Genomic DNA, 25656 nt, shown 5'->3' with positions numbered 1-25656 from the left:
GATCATACCCGTGCACACTCTAGCTGGGAGTTGACGGATCCACAGATACAATATTATGTGCGTCAAGCCGGCTTTTTTGAGTGTTCACAAATTAAATGGGTAAGACTTGATTGGGCACTTTTGACGGCATTGGTTGAATGATGGAGGCCCGAGACAAATACTTTCCATCTGCGCCAAGGAGAGGCGACGATTACCTTACAGGATGTTGGGGTTATACTTGGCCTCATAGTAGATGGTGATGCAGTGACGGGCAACGATGACTTCCACTATGGCACTAAGTGTGACCAATTGTTGGGTCACACTCCTACAATGAAGGGGGGAAAGATCAAACTCGAATGGTTAAGGAATAACTTTATGAATGTACCGATCGATGCGACTGATGAGATCATTAAGCGCTATGCCCGTGCATATATTTTACATATGATCGGTACTATTCTGTTTCCGGATTCCACTAAGGATTCCGTGCACGTGAGATGGTTACCGCTTCTTGGGGACCTAGAAGAGTGTGGAGAGTTATCTTGGGGGAGTGCAGTGTTAGCCTACTTGTATAGAGAGATGACGAAAATAGCACTCGTACAAAATAAAGAATTGAAGGGCTGCCTCACTTTGCTGCAGATATGGTCATGGGAGCGATTGCATATGGGAACACCTGATTTGAGGGAGGCCCGCGCTCTCGATGGGCATATTCCGTTAGGCTGCAGGTATTATTAAGATGCATGTAATTTTAGTGCTTTATTTCAATATATACTAACCCGTTGTATATAAAATAGATGGAATGTGTCCAGATCTTGGCAAACCTCTCCAAAGGGGCATGAAAACTTTTACAGAAATGAGCTTGATCAGATGGAGGATGAACAGGTATAAAAATTATAATATCTAAATATATTCAATTATGCGACCAATTGTTACCAATATCTAAATATATTCATTCAATATCTCATAATATCTTCTTTATAGGTCAAATGGATGCCCTACGAGCTAGTGTTGGAGTCACTACCGGATATTTGCCGAGAAGGTGAGGATGTATGGCGTGCTCGCGTCCCCCTTATATGCTTTGAGATTGTCGAAATGCACTTGCCTGACCGTGTGCTTCGACAATTTGGACTACGGCAACATATTCCAGCGCCTGTGGAGAGAATAGAGAGAGATCCAAGAAAAGGTGCACATCGTGCTAATTGGCAAATAATTCGCCAAAATTACATCCATAGGTGGGTTTTAAGGGAGGAACAGGTAGTGATGGAGAGGGCTGATGCACCTGACCTAGGTGTGTACCTACGGTGGTATTGGGGGATTACTCGCCGGTGGATATTTCAGGAAAACAAAGCCCCGAAGGAGTACATACCAAGAGGCCCAGTCGAGAGAGAGTTGATAAGTGTATAAGAAAAATATACAATTATTTTCTAAGTTTTTTTATTTTCTCACCATCCACTTGATAATAATTTTCTTTCGGTTTTTATTTTATAGGTACAAGAGCTCGAGGAGCTTTCTACTATGGCACATGACGCATTGCGCACGACTACCGAGCAGGAGCCGAGGAACATGTTCCTTCGAATGATAAAAAAGATACGGTCGGCTCTTCAGAGGACGCGTCATGCAAGCCGTGATGGACGGGAGGAGCGACCAATTGAGTATGGGCGGCGACGTCGACGAGATCACACGGGGGCGGGATCAAGCTGTGCGCATGATGAAGCTGGCGGCTCACAGCAGACTCAGGCCGGATGTTCACAGGCGGTTCGAGACGACGCGGATGTCATGCACTCCCAACTTCACACACAACCGGACGAGGAACTTATCCTAGCTCACGTCAAAGGTGATCGAGGAAGGGGGAGAGGAAGAAGAGGGAGAGGGAGAGGGAGAGGGAGAGGGAGAGGGAGGGGAAAGGGCGTTGTTGATATTTGTTAAGTTTTGATGAACTTGATAGGATGTTTGCGTTTGAGTTGCAATTTGGACTTGATATGTTGTTTGTGTTGCGATGGATTTGATATAATGTTAAGTTTGCGAATATGAATTGTACGTATTATATTTGTGTTTGTGATTGTATTGTGAATTGATAACAGGAGTATGATTGCATTTTAGCATGTGTTATTTGTGATTACATTGTGTACTACAGGAAGTGTGAGTTTTCCAAGTAAATGTGGGCTGGAATGGGCTCTGCTAAATGGTCGGGGTTGGCAACCGCGACCATTTCGTCGCTGATGTTTGCTGCGCTCTGCTAAATGGTCGGGGTTGCCAACCCCGACCATTTTGTCCGTGGTTCAGCCCAGCTAGCGCTGGGTGCACAAAATGGTCGGGGTTCCCAACCCCGACCATTTAGTGAAGCTGTTAGCGGGCGCTGAACTAAACAGTCGGGGTTGCCAACCCCGACTGTTTACGAAGACGATTAAAAATTAATCGACCAGCTTTCTCGCCACGACGCTGACGTGGCGAGAAAACCGGTCGATTTCAGTAAATAAAACTGGCTACAGTCGATTTCGGTAATAAAAAGTGAAAAAGTGGCTACAGTGAAAATTTGTTCTATTTTTGTTCATCTATTTTTGTTGTTTGTACTGATTTTGTGTAGTCTAGAGTTAACTGGGTGGTCAATATTAAGGCGATCATTTAACATCTTCTTGTGTCAGTCGTTGCATGTTGCTCCCCAATTTTGGAAAAAATTTTAAAATCCATATTTTTTAAATTTTAATTAGAAAATTCAACATGTTTAACATGTAATTAGCATTTTTTATCACTTTCAGCTATCTGGCTAAAACTGGGTCGAAAATGCTAAATAAGTTGACAAAAACTTCACTGAATTGAGAATCTTGTGAAGTTTAGCACGAAATTAAGCCTCCAGCTAACCAAAACAATCTTCATGGGATTGCCAATCCATGACGTATTGTTTCATTGCAAACTTCATGGAAATGGCAATCCCGTCAAGCTGCACAGCACCACCAACATAACTCAACACCCTAAAAAACTTCACGAGATTCTGAATCTTATGAAGGTATAGTGTGATCTCACAGAGACTTCGAACTCTCCGTGGAGCTACCCTGCAACTTCATGGGATTCAGAATCCCGTGAAGTTACCTGACCCCACACCTTACTTATACCGCATATATTCTCTCTCTCTCTCTCTCTCTCTCTCTCTCGTTATTTCTCTCTTGTTCTTTCTCTCTCTCGATCTCTCCTCCCTCTCTCCCCCACAAAGAGAGTTAGATCCACCACCTTGTTCTTGACCATCTCCAACCCACCTCTATACTCTGACCATCTCCGATCACGTTTCTCCACCGCCGCCGACCTCCATTGGACCAAAGTTCACAAGAGTTTATCGGAGTTTGTAGGATCTCAAACTTAGGGCTTGAACTAGCTTTTAGTAAAATCTTTAAACTTTTTTAAATTTTCTCCTAATTTTTTACATATTCTCGATATTTCATCATGGCTTGTTTTAGTTTAGATTTTGGATTAATTTAAAAAAAAATTGGAATTTTGTGAAGAAAAATAAGAAATTTTGATGGGAAATTAGGAAAATTTAAAAAAATAGTGAATTAAAATGTTAAAAGCGAATGTTGTTCAAATTATTTAAATTAAGGAATTGTAAAAATTAGGGAAATGAAAATTTTAGGGTTTGACCTATGGTAAAAATTAGGAAATTGTAAAAATTAAGTGTAAAATTTTAAAATTAGGGAATTTAACTATAAATTTTATTTTTAGTATTCTTCATGTAATACTAGTTAATATTGAAATTTTTTACTCCTCAAAGATAATGATGAACGATTGATTCCTAATTCTTTGTTCGTATGGTGGAAAGATTAACTATCTCGAGAATAATATGTGTGTATATGAAGGAGATGTGTCAAAACCATTGTTGATATCCAAATCATGTACTTTTGATGGATTGGTTAATGACTTACACCAACTTACATTACCCAATCCACGTGAGTATCACCTCAACTTGATTTGTAATTATCCCATAACAGGGAATATAACAAGCGGCATTCAAATCTCAAGTGACTATGATATGGGTCTTATCTTCATATTGAATGGCGAGAAGCATTCGGTGGAATTATTTATTGAATAACACACTACAATGGAGTTCACACATGTAGCAATCCTCGATTAAAGATGAATCGTAACTATGGATCTGCCTCTTTCATATATTGATTGATTATGTCTAAACTAAGGAAGGATCTCAATCTAAGGCCAAAGGATATTCATATTTTAGTGCATGAAGCGACCACCTTGGACTTATCATACAGCAAGTGTTAGAATGCTCAAAGGAAGACCATGATAAAAATATTCAGAGATTAGGAGATCTCTTATGAGATATTACCATATTATCTTGAAGCACCCAAAAAAGAATATCCGGGGACAATGTAAAAAATATTATCAGAACCTATTAACATCGGAGATAGACGATTCATAAGGGTGTTTTGGGTATTTTGTCCTTCCATCAAGGGATTCAATTATTGTCAACCTGTTCTTCGCATTAACGGTGCCCACTTGTATGATAAATATAAAAGCGTATTGCTCGTTGTAACTGAACTAGATGCAGATGGCGGTTTATTTCCTTTGGCCTTTGCAGTTGTTGATGTTGAAAACACCAAAAATTGGTCATGGTTTTTTGCATGTGTTAGTTATCATATTCCTAGTGTGTGAATGTGGACGATTGCATTGATATCTGATCGGATGAAAGGAATTCCAAGAGCACTCCAACGACATTTTCCATCACCGCATCAACATTGCTATTGATTATGACATGTAAGTGATAACTTCAAGAGGAAGCATGGACAAGTGTGTTGGCCTTCTAATTTTGATGATGATTTACAAACAATTTACATCTAATATTGTTTGTCTAGTGTTTGTATTTTATATTTATTCTAGGCAAACAATATGTTGGAGGATGGATGGAATAGAGCTTCAACGATCATATCCAATGGAGGTTGGCGGAATAGTAGGTGAAGCTATGTACAATTCAAGTTGAAGACTCAAGTTCAAGCTTCATCCGCAAGTGTACCAAGTTGAGCTCATTGAAGACCTTCATCAAGCTTGGGTAATTTAGTTTAGGAGTTTATATTATGTGTGTTAATACCTTAAGCTCAATATAATATACACACACATATTTTATTGGTTTCCTTGTATATATATGTAGTCGTATATATATATACAACACAAGTTTTGATTTTTATGTCTATAAATATGAAATTACATATTTCATATTTATTATTGTGATTTGGTTTAACTACTTAGATATGAAACAAATATATTTTCATATACATACTCATATGTTTCATTTTCTATTGTATTTGTAAAAATATTATATTCTTAGTTGTTGGACTTAACAATAATCATATACATATTTTATTAAGTCTACATAATTATTGTGCAAAGTTTCAAAACATGGTTTAGCCTAAATGTCAAAATTCATATGTTTACATTTCGTGTTTTGGACTATTTTGCAAAATAATGATATTTCTCATTTGAGAAGTCTTTTTTTGTAAACCAGTTTTTGTAGCATGTTTATTATCATGTCTACAATCATTTCTCAAAGTTTTACATTTTTCTGAATTTATTTGATATTTTTAAACAGTGTTTTAAAATCAGCAAACTGATTTTAAACCTGTCAATTTCATATATCAGTTCACGGTCGACCGCCACGATCGACCGCACCTTTGCTTTTAGCCTGCGGAGCCAACAAAAACTTTCACGGTCGACCGCCAAAGTCTCTGGAAAATTATCAGCTTCGAAAGTGGCTCGCGGTCGACCACGAGCCGTTCACTCCAACGGCTAGTTTTGGTACAGAATCGGATTTCTGATTCTTGGGTTTTTTATTTTTCCCGGTCGCCCGCCGTTCACTCCAACGGCTAGTTTTGGTACAGAATCGGATTTCTGATTCTTGGGTTTTTTAGTCATTTTGTTTTGGGTTTTTGCTGAAGTTTTGAGTGGGTATAAATACCTCATTGCCTTCAGCTCTTCCACCATAAGAGAGTGTTTTTAAAACAAGTTTAAAGAGTTTTAAACAAGGGTTTAAGTTTTGTTTAAGAAGCTTTTAAGCATTTGGAAGTTTGAGTTTTGTGAATCAATTCCACAAGAACTTGAGGAGATCATCTATTGAAGTTTGAGCTTCCAACTATTCTTCCTCCACCTCTTGATCTATTGAGAAGTTTTCTAAACTCTTATCTAGCTTTACATTTGCATAGTTATTTGATTATCATTCTTAAAAGCTAGTTTTTATATTGAGTTTAGATTTGATTTTATTTCACTCATTATTTACACACACCCACATGAGCTTATTGTATTTTCATACATAGTATATTTGGATTGGTGAGAGTTGTAACAATTGAGTGTGAGCTTTCATTGTGTTCTCATCCATATTAGAGAACAAATTATTTATTGTATTGTGCTTATTGTGAGATTCACTTTGTAATACACTTGTACACCGAGAGAAGTGTGTGGTGAGAGTCGGGGATCGTCCCAAGAGGAGTGGCGTCGGTTGACGAACCTAGGGAGAGGTTGTATCCGAGCACTTGAGGGAGACACGTCTAGTTCAACACTTGAGAGAGCGTAGAGTGGGATTACAAGAGTGTGTTAGTTGTAGAGTTTTCGGTAAACTAGAAAACCGTATTATGAGGTGTAAACATTGTTCGGGTAAACGTAGAAAACCCGGTTGTGATAGTGGAGATCTCCTCGAGGTGAGGAGCGGAGACGTAGGTCGTGGGGACCGAACTCCGTAATCATATCGTTTGTTTGTGATTGCATTGACGCACTTATTTTTATGTTCATATCTTATATCGTCTTTGTATATTGCTTGTTGATTATATTGCCCACTATCTAGTTTAGATTGTTTACCCTTGTGTTTTTATATTCTTGCTCATATCTATCTCATATCATTCTTGCAAGAATAAATTAATCAACATTATTTTTAATTGGCATTTAATCGGATTAGATTAGTATAAGACCCTAATCACCCTCCCTCTAGGGTCTAACAAAGTGCATGTCCAAAATCTCTTTGACAAACTGGATGTACGATAAAAAAAAATTAGTTTATGAGCAAATACGAGAGAAAATTAAGTTCATTTCACAAGCTGCATATGATCGAATCGAGACTAGTTTAGGTCCGAACAATGTCGATATGTGGGCCTTATGTGAAGATGGCGGGAAACGATTTTGTATGATGACTACAAACGCTTTTAAGAGTTTTCAATGATGTGCTTCGGGAAGCTTGTGGTATGCCAATATAGTCATTAGTTGCAAAGACAATTTACAGACTAGATTTTTCCTCAGATGACGTACACTCAGAGCAAATATTCCGTCAGAGTTGGCCTCAAAAGTTAAAGGCATTTTAGCATATTGCATTGTTTATGCTAGATCATGTCATGTTGTTAGATACAATTTTAATGAATGAGAGGTCATTAAGGGAATCTCACATAGAGAAAATCTCTCTTACAAAGTCAATATGTTTGTGGATCATACTTGTACATGCGCTTGCAATATACCACAATTATAATGGCTTCCTCATGCCCATGCTATAGCAGCTTGTTCGGATTTATATGGGTGTGTGAGGATATCGCATACGAACTCGCTGCAAAGTGGTATTCAACTTATAACTACAAAAAAAAACATACAATGAGTGTTTTTGTCTGCTATACGTAGTCGACATTAGACACAATGTGTGCCACAGATATTACCTCCTCTGTGTAACATAACAGCTGGGCGACCTCATTCTATACGAATTAAAACTATTGTGGATGAAGGCGAGAATGAGTTAGGAGGAAAATTAGGTGTAATCAGTGCAATCAACCCGACCACAATAAAAACAGTTGTCCAACTAGGCTCAGGAGTTGATTATTTGGGGCTTAATTGTATGGAATACGTGACTTACTTTTTTGTAATATATAATTTTTTTATTAAAGCTTGAATGGAATATCTATGTAGTGTGTTGTCTATATGTTGATATAAGCTACTCCTTGCGCATGTTTTATTTTTATTTTTTTCCTTTTGTATGCTCTGTATTGCGTAGTTCTCATTGAGTACATATGATTAAGTTGTTTAATTAGAAAATCTAATGTAGTATTTTAGTTGCACAGAGATACAATATGGACCTTGGACCGAACCAAGGTCACGTACTATACCTTCAGACCAGTCATCATTCACACAAGATTAGCTTAGGATAAATATGTATGTATTTCATATTTTTGCGTGAATTTAAATATGTGTATTCTAAAAGATTTTCTCAAGTTTGATTGATGTGCAGGACATACCAAAAATCAACATAGCTAATCATTCCCAGAGTCATTCAGGTTAGAAGATGGAGGATGATTGAGTACTACAGTTGCTTAGTCATGCCCTTTTTTTTGGAGTGTTCTTCAGTGAGATGGATTAGGCTTGACTGGGCCTTTATCCATACTCTGATTGATAGGTGGAGGCCAGAGGCCAACATCTTTCATATGCATATGGGGGAGTGTACCATCACACTTCAGGATGTAGCCGTTATATCGGGCTCCAGATTGATAGCCCTGTTATTATTGGCATGGATGACCGTAATTGGAAGGATTTATGTGAAAGGCTTCTTGGGCGGTTCCTCATTTGAAGAGTGATGCAATGAAGCTATCGTGACTTTAAGAGGCATTTATGGGAGATATACCCATTAACACCACAGAGGAGACTATTCAGTATTTTGCTTGTGCTTACATATTACACATTATAGGGCTTATTTTATTTCCTGATGTAAGCAAAAAAATTGCACATGCACGATGGCTAACCCTACTTGAGGATTTTGAGGTGGGCACACTCTATCATGGGATAGTGTCGTATTTACATACCTTTATAGAGAACTAGCCAAGGTTTCCTTGATAGAGAATAAGGATTTCTAGGGGTGCATGACATTGCTACAGGTTTGGTGATGGGAGCACATTTATATTGAACGACCTACTTTGCAGATGCACCGCAATCTACAAGGTCAGTTGTCTTTGGGATGCAGGTATAATAATACATGAATTTAAAGTTACTTTTATTACTTGGTTTTGTTCATATTGAATTTGCAGAGATAGTGTTAATTTGTGGAGGGATAGAGTCTCGATGATCTGTTTCGAGATTGTGGAGATGCATGTGCCAGATTGTGTTCTATGACAATTTAATCTTGAACAACATGTCCCGGATCCAGTTGAGCCCATCAATCTCATGTGATGGATGACATCACATCATGTGTACTGGAGGCAATACCTGTTAGACCCTAATGCCACTAGGAAAGAACCCTAGAGGGCGGTGAATAGGGTTTATGCTAATCTAATCCGATTTATGCCAATTTAAAACTTATTAACAAGTTATCCTAGCAAATATGATATATAACAATTATATGCAAGGATAAGTAATATAAACAAATGGTAAAATAAACAAATTACAAATATGATAGGGCAATATACACAAATAGTAATAGACAATGGCGATATAAGATAAACACAAAAGAGTACGCCGAAACAAACTCAAACAAGCAATATGATCATGGAGTTCGGACCTTCCATCCTACGTCTCCGCTCCCCACTCCAGGGGAGAAATCCACTATCACACCGGGTTTTCAACGCTCACCCGAAAACGTTTAAACCTCACACTCGGTTTTCTAGCTCACTGAAAACTTTACAATCAACACCCTTGTAATCCTACTCTACACCCTCTAAGTGTTGGTCTCTAGCCCGTGTCTCCATCAAGTGCTCGAATTTACATCCTCTCCCTAGGCTTTACTACCGACGTCACTACTCTTAGGACATCCCTGTCTCTCACCACACACTCCTCTCAGTGTATAAGTGTATTACAAAGTACTACTAGAAATATGACTTTTAGCGATGGACAAATCCGTCGCTAAAAGTCGAAAATCCGTCGCTAAAACTTTTAGCGACGGAAAAAATAAAATTACGTCGCCAAAATACCGTCCGTACATTGAGGGTAGCCAAAATCACTTTTAGCGACGGATTTTTCGTCGCTAAAAGTCAGCGACGGAAAATTAGCAACGGAAAATCCGTCGTTCTATTTTTTCAAAAAAAAAGAAAAAATTTATTAGCGACGGATTTTCCGTCGCTAAAAGTAACTTTAGCGACGGATTTTTCGTCGCTAAAAGGGTCTATAGCGACGAAAAATCCGTGGCTAAATATTTCTAATATTTTTTTAAAAATTATTTTGAAAATTGAAAAAACCTGTACAATAATATAATAAATTTAAAACCCTGTTCAATCAACAGTATTATATTCATTCTCACGCATATATAACACATATATTTTAATAAAAACATCCCAAGATAATTAAAATTGTTTATACAACACACACCATGATAAATATTGTTTATACAGCACACACTCATTATTTTCAAAGGTAAAAAAACAAATCAGTCCTCCTGATCATCATCATCATCATCATCCTCATCACCAGCTCCACCTTGTCTAGAAGTCCAGACCTACAAATATAAATCAAACGTTAACAACATGGCATGACATGTAAGTATAACAATAAGAGAGTATCATGACATATTCTTATGTATTATTTGTTTCGGAGAGAGTATCATGGCATATTCTTATGTATTATATGCACACACATATTCTTATGTAAAGATAGAAAAGTTGAACGACAAATTGCCAGACTATGCTCTTCCTCTTACATTTTTTTATCAAAACTTCCTCTTACATTGATCTGGCAGAAATGTCGCAAGTACAGTTGAAAAGATGAACGCCACAGTTGATAACTTCAGCGCTTGCCTGACAGATAAAGGAAGCCCCTTTTTAAAGCTGTAGAACAGAGGTCGCTAAAAAAGTAAATAGAAGCGAAAAGTCATCAGAATAGTTAGCCAAAGAAAACAAAACAAGCACTACAATAAAATACCCGGAACATAAACAAGCACTACGATAAAATACCCGGAACATACTACAACATAGAAATTTTGAAACTATTCAATCCTACAAGACCTCATCGTTGAGTTACATTTAGGAAGCATCAGCTAGCAGTCAAGCTATCAGCTACCACATCCATTAATTTTCTTTCAATCTACATTCTCCTTTTCTTTTCTACTTCCAGCCATAGATCACTTCATTACCGTCTAATTTTGACAAGATCACAGATTATATAGACACAAAAAAAAAAGAAAAAAAAAGAAAATGTTATGCCAAAGCATTCAACCACATTCTATTATATCAAAGCATTCATGTACAATCATTTAACATCAAGCTAACAATCTTCTGTTCTACCTGCGTTATAACCATTCCAACAGTATGTCTTGACTTGTTGTACATCAACATAATACCATCAACACTAAAATACTAAAATATCTATTTCTCGTTTGATATCATGAGCATAAACATGACAATTCTCACTTGCACAATTCATCAAACATCTATTAGACACACACAAAAAAGACAAACCCAACAACAAATTTTCACTATACACCCTACAAACGCTTCAAAATCCAGGCTTTTAAAATGCAATGATTCACAAATGGTTAAGGCTCATTTCCTAACACACCACGCTGATATCAACCCCTAACTAATATACTAAATGTTTTAATACCGATGCGCATCGGCATAGCACCATAAACCCTACAGAGTAAAAAAAAGACATTCAACGAGTGCCTACTCCATTCTATATCCCCGCCTAGCTCAATTAATTAACTAACAAGTTCCATCCAACACTTAATTAATATGCATAAAAAGAACCCATCAAACATTTTTCACCAGAATGATAGGAAACTTCAAGATCCACCGCCTCCTCCAAACAAAATCAAACCCATAAACCAACCCGAGCACCAAGCCTCTCAATCCAACCCCAACCACCTCCTCCAAACAAAATCAAACCCATAAACCAACCCGAGCACCAAGCCTCTCAATCCAACCCCAACCAATCTCATCCTCCCTCCATTAACCTCAGCCAGCTCCCTCCTCCCACAAATCGCCACTATCACAAGAAACCCTGAAACCACACAAGCAACCAAAAACCCCATCAAGCTCAAGCTCCTCCTAACCCTCCGGCAAGCCTCGACGGTGCCAAATCGCCGGAGAAACTGTCGAGGAGGGATCAGGGGAGGGATTTGAGGAGGAAGGAGGAGAGGAGAGGGAGGGAAGAGGAGGGGAGAGGGTGGGGGGTGGAGAGGAGAAAGAGGGAGATGGATAGAGATTGGCGCGCGGGTCTGCAGGTTGGTGCGAGCGGCGCGCGTCAGTCAGTTGGGAAGCCGCAAGAGAAATGGGGGATGAGGAGAGGGAAGCTAGGGGTAGGGGAAGATGAGGGAGAGAGAGGGGAATGAGAGAGGGATTTGGGGGGAAATCCCTCTCTCGGGTGCGGGCTACCCAAATTTTTTGGGCACGCCCGCGCCCAAATTTTTTTCCAACTTTTGGGTTTTAGCGACGGAAATTAGCGATGAAAATTTCCTGACAGAAAATTTCTGTCAGGAAATTAATGGTGATGGAAATTTTCCATCGCCAATAGTGAAATTTTTGTCGGTAAAACTTTTTTACCGACGGAAAAACAGCGACGGAATTTTTCGTCGCTAAGGTACCGTCGGCAATAGTTCATTTTCTAGCAGTGTCCTCACAAGGAAAGCTCAATGACAATAATTTGTTCTCTAATATGGATGAGAACACAAATAAGCTCACTCTCTAAGTCACAAACCCACAACCCCAAATTATACTATGTATGTAAATACAATAAGCTCAATAGGTTCTGTGTGAACAAAGAGTATAATCAAAACAAACTAAACTGAATTATGAAAATCTAGCATATGGAGATGATAATCAATAAACAATGTAAATATAAAGCTAGAAATTGAGTTTAAAAAAACTTCTCTATGATGACAAGAGAGAGAGAGGGAGAGGGAGAAGAGTTGAATGCTCAAACACCAAAGGATGATCTCCTCAAGCTCTTGTGAAAATTTCTTCACAAACCAAACTCTTAAACACACTTTTAAAACCCTTAAACAAACTTGTAAAACTCTTTAAAACTTTTCTCTTGGTTGATAATAGAGCTGGGTATAAGGGGGTATATATAGGAGACCCCTAAACAGAAGAAAAACCTAGCAAAAAGATAAAAACCCCGAAAAACAAGGAGTCTGGAAAACTAGCGATTATGCAGTTATAAGTCGACTTGCTACAGTGATAAGTCGACTTGTAACTAGCCATTACAGTCAAAAAATCAGTTCATAAGTCGACTTGTAAAAGTTATAAGTCGACTTGTTACAAGTCGACTTGTTACAAGTCGACTTGTTACAAGTCGACTTGTGTTGTCTGATAAGTCAACTTGGCGGCGGCAAAATGAACATTGCAGAGTATTTCATAAGTCGACTTATCAACCCTGATAAACCGACTTATGAACATGCACAGAGACTGTGCATGTCCAAAAATTAACTTTTAAAGTGTATTATAAAATAGCAAATAAATTCAAAAAAATATAAAACTTTGGGAAATATTTGTAAACATGATAATGAACATGTTACAAAAAGAATTTTTCAAATTGCATCTCCCAAATGAGAAATCTCTTCATTTTATAAAAATGTCCAAAACATGAAAATGTGATATACTTGAAATTTAATGTTTTGAAAACTCTTGTATGGCTTTATAGACATAGGAAAAGATGTAACATAGTATTATCAAGTCCATAAATCAAAAACACAATCTTTTCTAAAAAATACATACTATGCAATAAAACATAATTTCGTTGAATTAAATAAACCTGATATTGATGAAATCATATATAAGCATATAAACATGAAACAAGTATGAATTTTCCAATTATATTTATTGTTTCATATTTAAACTAAAAACTACAAAACCAAAATGTGTATATATATATATATATATATATACATAATATAAACTCCTAAACTAGATTACCCAAGCTATAGGTCTTTAATAAGCTCGACTTGGTAAACTTGCAGATGAAGCTTGAACTTGGATCTTGACTTGAATTGCATTGCTTCATACCGATATTCCGCCAACCTTCATTAAATATGATCGTGAATGCTTGATTCCATCCAACCTCTAACTGATTATTTGTCTAGAATAAATACAAAAACACAAAGACAAACACTAGGCAAACAATATTAGTTGTAAATTGTTTATTAAAACATCATCAAAACAAAAAGGCCAACAATCTCTCTTTTTTGATGATGACAAACAATTTACACAAAGAGATATACATGATACGAAATGAATATATAAATTATGATAATCATGCATAAAAACAAACAATATATACTCACAATATTTCTCCCCCTTTGACAACATCAAAAAGGGAAAACAATAAGAATGAAAGAGAGCGAATGCCCCCCTACAAATAAGCACAGTGAGTATAGAAACAAATAATAAGGAATAGCTCTCCCTATCAAAAAGCCTTAATGAATATGTAAAGATGACCAAGGCAAACATATGTGAGCAAGCATAGATGAAAACATGCAAAATGTAACTCACATACAAAATGACAATGAGGACACATAAAGATATATCAATATAAAAAAATGTATCTCAAAACACAAAAACATAAAAAATCATATGAAAATAGATTTATGAAAACAAATGAATATAAAACATGAGAATTATGAAAAAAAAAATTTCAAATGAAAACAAATAACTCAAATGAAATCATAAATCAAAATTTAAGTTATAAAAGCAAATTTTCAAAACCAAGAAATGAAAAATAAAAACATTGATAATCTTGGTTTAAAAAAATCAAAATGGTTTTAGCACTCAAACACTATTGGTGCCGAAAATATTAGGGACATGACCCCTATCATTTAAGCTCAAAGCACTAGGGTTATGAACCCATTTGGGCGTATTTTGTGAACTAATCCGGTCATAACAATAATCACTCAAATGACCCTTCCGATTGCAATATGTGCAATGAAAGAGACACATTTGTTTTTGTGGACCATATGGATGTGCACGTGGAACATTTGCAAAAATAGATTGTTCTTTAAAATTATTTTGCAAATGTGAAACTCTTTTTAAATCAAAACAATATTTGGTCAAATGACCAAATCTACCATAATAATCACACTTAAACACATGAGCATCTTTATGATGAGCTTTGTGAGTATGTACATGTGTGTGTGATGATGAAGCTTGATGGGATGCACAAGTGTCAATGTTTTTGGATATTGTGGATTTTTGTGCATCATTACAAAATTTGGCAATATGGCCTTTTCGGCCGCAAATAGAACACTTATAAATCTTATTATACATGTGTGCATAGTGTGTATGTTTCTTGGAAGAATTTTTATGAGACTTTGCACACAAGTCCATAAGTTTTTATTATTTGCAATGCATGTTTTAAGGGTTGAATCTAAAGATGATATGTGATTCTTAACAAGATTCAACTCATCATTTTGCATACAAGCATTGTTATTAGAAGTGGAACATATATAAGTATTTACAAAAGAAACAACTTTATTTTTTATGTTCTCTACTTCTAATATGACATTATCTTTTTTATAAGTTAAACTAGCAACATTTAAAATTAAAGAATCATGATCCAATTTTAATTTTTCATTGTTTTCTTTAAGGATCACATTCTCATTAGAAATGATTTCAAACTTAGATGCTAATAACTTATGATTGGATTTTAATTATACATACTTGCTTTTTAAGTCTATAAAATTATTATGTAACTTAGTGTAGGCATGCATTAATCTATCATATCCACAAGCAAGTTCATTAATGGATAATTCACTATCGGATTCCGAATAGCTTACCACACTAGGGTTATCGCCTAGTGGTCGTGTACATGATGATGATGCTTCAACCTTACTTGAAGTCGATTCCGCTAAAACGTGTCGAATCTCGTCCAAGTCTCATTTATGTACTTCAAAAAGTTTTCATATTGTGTAAGCACTATCAAAATGAGCAAGTTCGTTAGAAATAGATGGTTCAAAAATATTATGCAAGAATTCTAACACTAACTTGTTTATTGTAAACATCTTTTTATCATGATTTTTTTAAGGTGGGCACAATGTAAGCACAATGCAAGAATTCTAACCTTTTTATCATTTTTTTTAAGGTCCAAGTCTCATTGATCCACTTGGATTTTTAACAAATATTTTAAATCTAAAGCGCCATTGAGCATAAGGGAAATTTCTCTATTTAGGAGCAATACTAGGATCATAGTCTAAACAAGATGCATCGTTCATATCCATAATTATAATATATGCAAGCAAGACAATACAATCAAAACTAGATTGGCACAATAAGATAACTTGGATCTTTAACTCAAGGCGATTAGACCTTAAATCAAAGAGTACCAAGCTCGGATACTAATTGCTAGACCCTAATGCCACTAGGAAAGAATCCTAGAGGGGGTTAATAGGGTTTATGCTAATCTAATCCGATTTATGCCAATTTAAAATTTATTAACAAGTTATCCTAGCAAATATGATATGCAATAATTATATGCAAGGATAAGCAATATAAACGAAGGGTAAAATAAATAAACTACAAATGTGATAGGGCAATATATACAAAGAGTAATAGATAATGGCGATATAAGATAAACACAAAAAGAGTGCGCCAAAGCAAACTCAAACAAGCAATATGATCATGGAGTTCGGACCTTCCATCCTACGTCTTCGCTTCCCACTCCCCACTCCCGGGGAGAAATCCACTATCACACTGGGTTTTCAACGTTCACCCGAAAACGTTTACACCTCACACTTGGTTTTCTAGCTCACCGAAAACTTTACAATCAATACTCTTACAATCCCATTCTACACCCTCTAAGTGTTGGTTTCTAGCCCGTGTCTCCCTCAAGTACTCAGATTTACAACCACTTCCTAGTCTTTACTACCGACGCCACTCCTCTTGGGATGACCCTGTCTCTCACCACACACTCCTCTCGGTGTATAAGTGTATTATAAAGTGTATCCTCACAATGAAAGCTCAATAACAATAATTTGTTCTCTAATATGGATGAGAACACAAATAAGCTCACTCTCTAAGTCACAAACCCACAACTCTAAATTATACTATGTATGCAAATACAATAAGCTTAATAGGTTGTGTGTGAACAAAGAGTATAATCAAAACAAACTAAACTGAATTATGAAAATCTAGCATATAGAGATGATAATCAATAAACAATGTAAATATAAAGCTAAAAATTGAGTTTAGAAAAATTTCTCTATGATGACAAGAGAGAGAGGGAGAAGAGTTGAATTCTCAAACTCCAAAGGATGATATCCTCAAGCTCTTGTGAAAATTTCTTCACAAACCAAACTCTTAAACACACTTTTAAAAACCCTTAAACAAACTTGTAAAACTCTTTAAAACTTTTCTCTTGGTTGATAATAGAGCTGGGTATAAGGGGGTATATATAGGAGACCCCAAAACACAAGGAAAACCCAGCAAAAAGATAAAAAAAACCCGAAAAACAAGGAGTCTAGAAAACTAGTCGTTATGCAGTTATAAGTCGACTTGGTACAGTGATAAGTCGACTTGTAACTAGCTGTTACAGTTAAAAAATCAGCCCATAAGTCGACTTGTAAAAGGTATAAGTCGACTTTCTACAAGTCGACTTGTGTTGTCTGATAAGTCGACTTGGCAGCGGCAAAATAAACATTTCAGAGTATTTCATAAGTCGACTTATCAACCCTGATAAACCGACTTATGAACATGCACAGAGACCGTGCATGTCCAAAAATTAACTTTTAAAGTGCATTTAAAAATAGCAAATAAATTTAGAAAAATGTAAAACTTTGGGAAATATTTGTAAACATGATAATGAACATGTTACAAAAAGAATCTTTCAAATTGCATCTCCCAAATGAGAAATCTCTTCATTTTGCAAAAATGTCCAAAACATGAAAATGTGATATACTTGAAATTTGATGTTTTGATATAAACTAAAGTTTTGAAAACACTTGTATGGCTTTATAGACTTAGGAAAAGATGTAACATAGTATTATCAAGTCTATAAACTAAAAACACAATCTTTTCTCAAAAATACATATGCTATGCAATAAAACATGATTTCATTGAATTAAATAAACTTGATATTAATAAAATCATATATAAGCATATAAACATGAAACAAGTATTAATTTTCCAATTATATTTATTTGTTTCATATTTAAACTAAAAACTATCAAACCAAAACGTGTGTGTGTGTGTGTGTGTGTGTGTGTGTGTGTGTGTGTGTGTGTGTATGCATACATAGAAACCAATAAAATGTGTGTGTATATGATATTGAGCTTAGAGTATTAAACACACATAATATAAACTTCTAAACTAGATTACCCAAGCTATAGGTCTTCAATAAGCTCGACATGGTAAACTTACGGATGAAGTTTAAACTTGGATCTTGACTTGAATTGCATTGCTTCATACCAATATTCCGCTAACCTCCATTGGATATGATCGTGAATGCTCGATTCCATCCAATCTCTAACTGATTGTTTGTCTAGAAATAAATACAAAAACACAAACACTAGACAAATAATATTAGTTGTAAATTATTTATTAAAACATCATCAAAACAAAAAGGCCAACAATACCATGAGCCCTACATAAATAGGTGGAATGATAGGTGTAATCTTATAGAGAATAAGAGAAATCCAGTGAGTTATAATGAGGATATACATTGGTATTGGGATAACACACACAGATGAATAGTACGCAACCCACACCTAGCAGCTGGATTCATACCATGCGCACCATCAAATACTTACATCCCTAGGGCTATGATAGAGAGATTATGATTATGTAAGTTTTTAAACTCATTTAAAAAGAATATTCTTTTTTTATAATTATATTACTTGCTAAGTTGTGTATATGTTGATTATATTGATTGTACTGTTCAATTGAGTAGCCTGCATTCAATTCCCACGCTCATTTCATTCAAACCTTACTTTATTCTATTCGCAATTGATGTGATTCCCGCATACCAAAAGAGGCATGAGTGATTTTGGAAGTGGGACTATAAAGTATTCTTGGGTAAAACTATGGGGTTTATACGCGAAGAAACTTATTATTTAGCTTACATATGTAAATAGTTAATAAGTTTAACTGTAGCTATGAATAGCGCTTGGGTACAATAAAAGTTCCTTTAACCGAGTATATTTAAAGTGTTAATAATGAGTAGAGGTATGCTAAAAGTTTTACAATGATTTATTTTTTATGATAAATCTATGGTGGGTCTCCTTCAATGAGGCCCATGGGGGAGCTTGAGACTGAGTATCAATTAGGTGTAGGTGTTGGCATGTGTTGGCTCATTCTGCGAGCTAGCTCATGAGGGCCTAGTGACGGGTGAGCCAGCACATAGCTCACAGTGGGATCATTGGCCGTCTTTAGACACTTATTTTCAGGCCTAGAGCTCTACCCAACATGCTCGCTTATTTAGGAATAAGTGTGACGGGGCCATAGCAGGGCTCGGCTAACCCACCTCTCTAATATGTAGTTTTTTATTTTTTTTATTTTAATAGTTTCTCAGTATTGTTTAACACCTAGCAAAAAAAAATGCTAAGGAAAATTGTATATATTGATAGAGACATAATGTGGTTCAGAGTAAGTTCTACATCCATGAGCAATAAATAATTGCTCTACTCGTTTAAACAAAGTACTAGAACAAAAGAAATTAATATAAATTGTAACAGAAGGGTTTGTAAAATAAAAAGAAATTTTAATTTGGATAGACCCACGAGACGGATCCAACGAGCCAGCCTACCCTACATACAGGCCCAGCTTGCTCGCTGGGCTTCATGGGTCGAGTGAGCTTGTCACGCCCCTATGCCCATGACCCCATTGGCCCAGTGTAAACCGTGAGACCCACTAAGTGCAGCGCATTGTATGACTCAAACCACTGTCAAAATTGGCTAGCTAATGCTACACTTAAACTCCATGACCCTTCATTTAAACACTCTAGAGCTCTTCTCATTTTCTCATGTGGAACTAAAGTTGGGGGTTTACTTAGGGTGTGACATAAACTAGTGGCTAAACCAACTCAAAGCGCCTCCCCCCACTAATGTAGCAGGTGACCCACCCCACATTGGTTTGAGTCGGGTTGAGCCCAAATGCAATCTGAGTGAGCGGGCTCATGGACTGATCTGGCCCAGTGCCCACCCCTAGTTCCAATAACTCGAGAGGGGATAAAATTTCACAAAACCACTTAAAGTTTGAAAATTTCTTATCGGACCCCTACATGTAATTTGTTATAAAACAAAACTAGTGTGCACCTCGTGCAAAGCACAGTCCCCTATTTTTTTAAGTACCACATTTTGAATTTGCATTCCTCTAAGTTTTAACACGTTTGATTTAATTATTATACGCTTAAAATTAGAAATCATATCTACTCCTATATACTTAAAGAATGATCTAAGTTTTAGTACATTTGATTTAGAAATCATATCTACTCCTCTATACATGAAGGAGAATCCATGGTTTAATACATTTAATTTGCTTTACTGTTTATGATACAATAAATTCCATTAGAATGAATAGTAGATTCAAGTGTAGAGGATCATATCTGATTTATTGTTTATGTTATAGTAAATTACTGTAGCATAAACAGTAATTTCGAGTGCGGAGAACCAGATCTGGTTTACTATTTATGCTACAGTAATTCAATGTAGCATTTTTCCTGTAATGTGAATAGTGATTCTTTGGATCCTCCTGTAAGTATAGACTAGTGTGCACCCCGTGCAAAGTACGGCTCCCTATTTTTTAAGCACTGCGTTTTGAACTTGTTTCTCACTAAGTTATAATGCATTTGATTTGATTATTATATGATTAAAATTAGAAATTATATCTACTCCTCTATACTTTAAGAAGGATGCAAATTTTAATACATTTAATGTAGAATTCATATTTACTCCTTTATACTTGAAAAATGATCTAAGTTTTAATACATTTGATTTAGAAATTATATATATAACCAAATGTTAATACTATAGCAAAAAATATTTTTACTGTATGAACAGCACTTCAAGTGTGTCAAATTTGGTTAACTGTTTATACTATAATATTTTACTGTAGCATGAACAGTGATTTTTTGGATCCTCCTATAAGGGGCTGTTTGGTACATTTATAAAAAAAAAAGAAAATAGAAATATAGAAAGCAAACTATTTCTTGACATTTAATTAGGGTTTCCCAGATTTGATTTTTTTGTTTGTTTCACAGTGAAATCAATGGATTAAAAACAAAGTTTCTTTTTCGACATGTTTGTTTCAACACCATGAAATCTAGAAATCATCTCCCTTTTTTACATTTCTTCAACTTCCAATGTTTGGCATGCACAAGAGAGAAAATGAGAAACCTTGTATAACAACACTGTGGTGAGCTTACTGCTCATAAAGTCCTATCAAGCTCCCAACGGTAATATTTGAGCAACGGGCAAAAAATTCAAGTACGGCACAATGACCTAAAGTTGGGGATTCGTCACAGTAACCATGGGTGCACCTATATAGTTGTGATGCATGATGAATTTTCATTTGCAACAAAGTCAATTCCCACTCCGACCTGAGCCTCTTCAAATTGCAGCAGCCTGAGCAAATAAATTCCCAAAGGGCCTTCTTCACTTGCTGAGCTAAGCCATGGCTGCATCCCAAAGTTCTTAGAACAAATCTCCAGAGGTAACTTGCTTTTGTAAAATACCAACACCATTGAAGCTGTGCAAAAGTGGATCGAACAAGGGCAAATACTTTTGGGGATGTGCCAAATACCCAAATAGGCAATGCAAATTTTTTAGGTGGGCCGAAGATGAGCATGAAATCAAAAAGGGTATGAGTACGTCATCATGAGCAGAGGCCCACCATCTGGTTGGGGCCACATTTGCAGCTTTTTCAGGCTCAAGTGGTATTTTTCTTTTCTTATGGACAAGAGCTTTGTTTTTTCTTGGTGTACTAGCTGAAGTTGCTACTACTTCATCCCTTGCTAATCTTTTATTGTTACCTAAATCAGAAGTAGTCCATGTAATACTAGTTGGAGAATGAAAGTACCCGGTGGAATTGGAGCCTTGAAAAGTTTGTGGCAAAGATGGTGGACTACTGAGCATGTGCATGTAAGATGAAATTGGGTGAGGCATAAGGAAAAGTTATCATCGGTATGCGGAATATTTGAAAAAACTAAAGGTGATGGCACAAAGGGTGAGGATGGCTGGAATATGGGGTTGAAATTATAATTGAACCCACTGCTTACCTGGAACGTAGGAGAGGGTGGTGGGACCTTGAAGTTGGGGAGTGAGTAGTAGTCCTCCCTTTGGCCAAATCATTCCCTTCAGAGGATGTTTTATCACCCATTTCCTATATTCCAACAAATGTGGTTCTCATCAAGTCATATGTAAGTCATAAAAATATGGCAAAATGGAAACTGTAAAATGATTGCAATAGAATAGATTAACAAATATAATAGATGGCATTAAAGCATCATACAATGACTGAAAACAATTGTAAAAGATGACATTAAAGCATTATACAATGACTGAAAACAATTGTCATAGATGACATTAAAGTATTTTGCAAGATGTCATTAAATCTCGCACAAATGGATACCCTGCACATGTCATTAAAGCAACAAGAACTATGTGAATCATAAGTAGAAAAAGGCACACATTAACATCATAGTGAACAACATTAATGTATTAAGTTACACGAACAACAAACATAAAGTACTACTAAAAAAACCAGGCAATAGTATCAAATCACAAGGCAGGCTTAGTCGTGTCACCATGTCAGAATTTACTACAATAATCAATCCACATGTCTAATGCGATTTGATCTCTGCAAGACCTCCACTCATCCTTTGAGGCACCTTGCTCTCTTACTGTTTGGGACTGCCTGAAATCCATAATGTTGGTTTTTTCATTAATTGCCTCTTCAGCATCATCCTCTTCAATGTCGATAGTCTCATTGAGCAAGTCATCGTCTGGGTCGACTGTTGCAATATAGTTATGGAGAACCGTGCATGCCAAAACAATGTCAACTTGGACGGGGAAGGGGTAGTGGGGTTTTGTTGTGAAAATCTTGAAACGATTCTTTAATATACCAAAGGTAGCTTCAATCTTTGACCTCAAAGATGAATGTCTAAGATTGAATAACTCCCTCCTATTTTGAGGTGTTCTTCTCGTGAATTCCTTTAGATGATAACGAACACCACGGTACGGGGATATAAAACCCAGCTGGGTTGTGTACACCGCATCGCACAAGTAATATTTACCTACATATTGCAAAGTATTTTAATGAGATATGACCGTGTAATTAACCGTGAGGAATATTAGACAAATGAGTAATTACTTTTGAGTTTACGAGATTGTTACTAGTGTACACCCGTAAGCCATATGGTTGTGGTCTAGATAAAGCATCTTGGAAGATTCTATAGTCATTAGTCGACCCCTCCCACCCAGCTAATACATAGGTAAACAATTTGTTTGGTGTGCAAGCCATAAAAATATTTTGTCTGACACCTTTGCACCATCTGAAACGCGTAACAAATGTAGCAGGTAGCATAGCATCCACATGTGTCCCATCTATCATACCTATGCAATCCTATAGAGTACAACTTACTATGTTAATGTATGCTTTGTTTAGAGAATTATTTGTGTATTTTGGTAGAGTGAATGATATACCTTAAAAAATGGATAAAATGATGGATTGCTTTGGATCTCTTGAGGCACTTCATTCGGTGCTTGTTTCATAGATCGGCCTTGTATGCACGAAATTGCTTGCAATACTCTGTTGAAGTATCTACTAATGGTCTCCCCTGATCTTATAAATTGTGTTCTTATCATGCGTTTTTGGATTTATGGCCCAATATATTCAATGTTATAGCAAGCTGCTCCTCTACTGTTATATGTCTTGAGTCCTTTAAGAGATGTTTTTTCCTCATTAACTTTGCTAGTTTAATGAAAGCACCTGAGCGCATTCTAAAAAAGTTTTGGCAGCTATCACTATAACCGTGATATATACGACTCATCAACTCTGCCCTAGTTTTTTCATGCCTTAGTCTTTCTTCACTTGGTCCAGACCGTATTAATCTGCGGCGACACTTCATTCTCCTAAAAAATGTGATAACTAGAACCATGACTGAAAATGCAGCCCCAACACACATTCTTAAAACAACCTCTTCATCATCATAATCATCATCCATCTACAAATTTTGCTTATCAGTTAAAATTATAAATTAAAAATCAAAACAGATACATATTAAACCCATACTAGAAATACTTATTGTAGGGCTATGGACTTGTTAATCCCAGTAACGTTTACAAAACAAGCAACCCAGATTTGGCAACTGCCATTGCACCTCTATCTACAAAATAAGCAGCTAATACGTATTACATTACACAAACTTAGCAGCTGAGCAGTGAATAACTATTGTGCATCACATATTTTTACATGTCACAAATTAAATATTTTAAAATGCCAATGAAATTTAGAAAACTGTGTTGGTGTTAGCTAGCAGATAAATTTTTATGCACCCCATTTTAACTCAGTTGGGATTATCCATCAGATAAATTTAATGATACAACACATTAAATTCCTAGCCGTAAAAAATGACAACAGCTTAACTAAAGAATGGAAATTTGCTCTAGAACAAAAATGATCAACAACAGATATGGGAAATAACTTACAAATATGGGAAATATACGCGTTCATGGGGTTAGGAAATAAGAGCAGAAATAGACCCGCTCATGTTTGGAAAAAGGTATAAAATTACCAAAAAGCACGGGATTTAGAAAATGTAAATTTATTCTCCTAGCTCTGAACCCCCAAATCTCAGAATAATATTTTTAAAATAAATCATAGATCTCAGATGCATGCAGCAGTTGTTCTGAACGCATAAAAATCCAAATCTCTTGCTAATATTTGAGGATAAATACTCAAAAACTCAGATCAATCGCGATTTAGAAATGGGAAAATTTTTAAAATTATAAATCATAAATCTGTTCAATTTCTTACATGCTGCAGTTGTTAGGAACGCATAAACCCCCAAATCTCAGATTAATATTTGAGGATAGATACTCCAAATCAGATGCATACTGAAAATTTATAACTAAATTGCTCTATCAACAAGGGATACCCAAGATAAAGTCAGATCAAACCTCTAGCGGTTTGCGGTGAGGGAAACCCCGTTAATAGTCAAAATCAGACCGAGCGGGTGCATATCTGCCTACGCCACAACAAGTAGAAGAGGAGAAAAATTACAAATCACCCTAAAAACCCGCACTTTCTGCTAGATCTGGCTGAGCAGCCTCGCCAAAAAAGTCTGAATGGTCGTCGAAGCGTTCTATACACAGGCCATCATCAGCGGTAAGTTTTATTAGGTGAAAAATTGGCGAAACAAAGGATCAGAGCAATGGAGACGGCAAGAGGCAGAAGGGGGAATGAGGAAGAGGCGGTGAATGGAACCCTAAAGAAGCTCATCAGTTTTCACTCCCGCTGCCTCGATCCTCACGCGACGTTATTTTTTTAATAGGCGACATGACATTTCCCCCGTTTTCAGGCCTCAAACCGCTGAAAACACATTTCTTGAAATTGTGACGTGGAACCCCATTTCAGAGCCCCTTTTCTATAAATCAACAAACGAATCAAACATGTGAAATGGAAATGTTCCGAAACCTAAATTCTATGTGGCGCTCAAATCAGTTTTCAACTCCTCCTTTTCCTCCTTTTTTGGGCAAACAAACAGCTCCTAAGTTTAGAAGAATAGATTTTTCTAGGAGAAAAAATACAAAAA

General features: G+C 36.3%; 1 protein-coding gene across 1 annotated transcript; it reads left to right on the top strand.

Annotated features, from left to right (window-relative positions):
- LOC109839308 (serine/threonine-protein phosphatase 7 long form homolog) lies at window positions 309-2196 on the top strand. Its single transcript, XM_020407738.1, has 5 exons — window positions 309-701; window positions 771-858; window positions 958-1368; window positions 1465-1810; window positions 2111-2196. The coding sequence occupies exons 1-5, from the start codon at window positions 310-312 to the stop codon at window positions 2194-2196; spliced, it is 1323 nt and encodes a 440-aa protein (XP_020263327.1). The 5' UTR covers window position 309.

The sequence above is a fragment of the Asparagus officinalis genome, chromosome 4 (genome assembly GCF_001876935.1).
Source record: "Asparagus officinalis chromosome 4, Aspof.V1, whole genome shotgun sequence".
NCBI classification, from domain to species: domain Eukaryota; kingdom Viridiplantae; phylum Streptophyta; class Magnoliopsida; order Asparagales; family Asparagaceae; genus Asparagus; species Asparagus officinalis.
This window is presented reverse-complemented; position numbering and strand designations above follow the sequence as displayed.

What these genes read in the sequence shown, in the direction of transcription:
- LOC109839308 (XM_020407738.1), top strand. Translation starts at nt 310, where the DNA reads ATGAAGGGGGGAAAGATCAAACTCGAATGGTTAAGGAATAACTTTATG. An exon ending in ATCAGATGGAGGATGAACAG is followed by an intron (nt 859 to 957) that starts GTATAAAAATTA and finishes TCTTCTTTATAG; the next exon opens with GTCAAATGGATGCCCTACGA. An exon ending in TATCCTAGCTCACGTCAAAG is followed by an intron (nt 1,811 to 2,110) that starts GTGATCGAGGAA and finishes TGTGTACTACAG; the next exon opens with GAAGTGTGAGTTTTCCAAGT.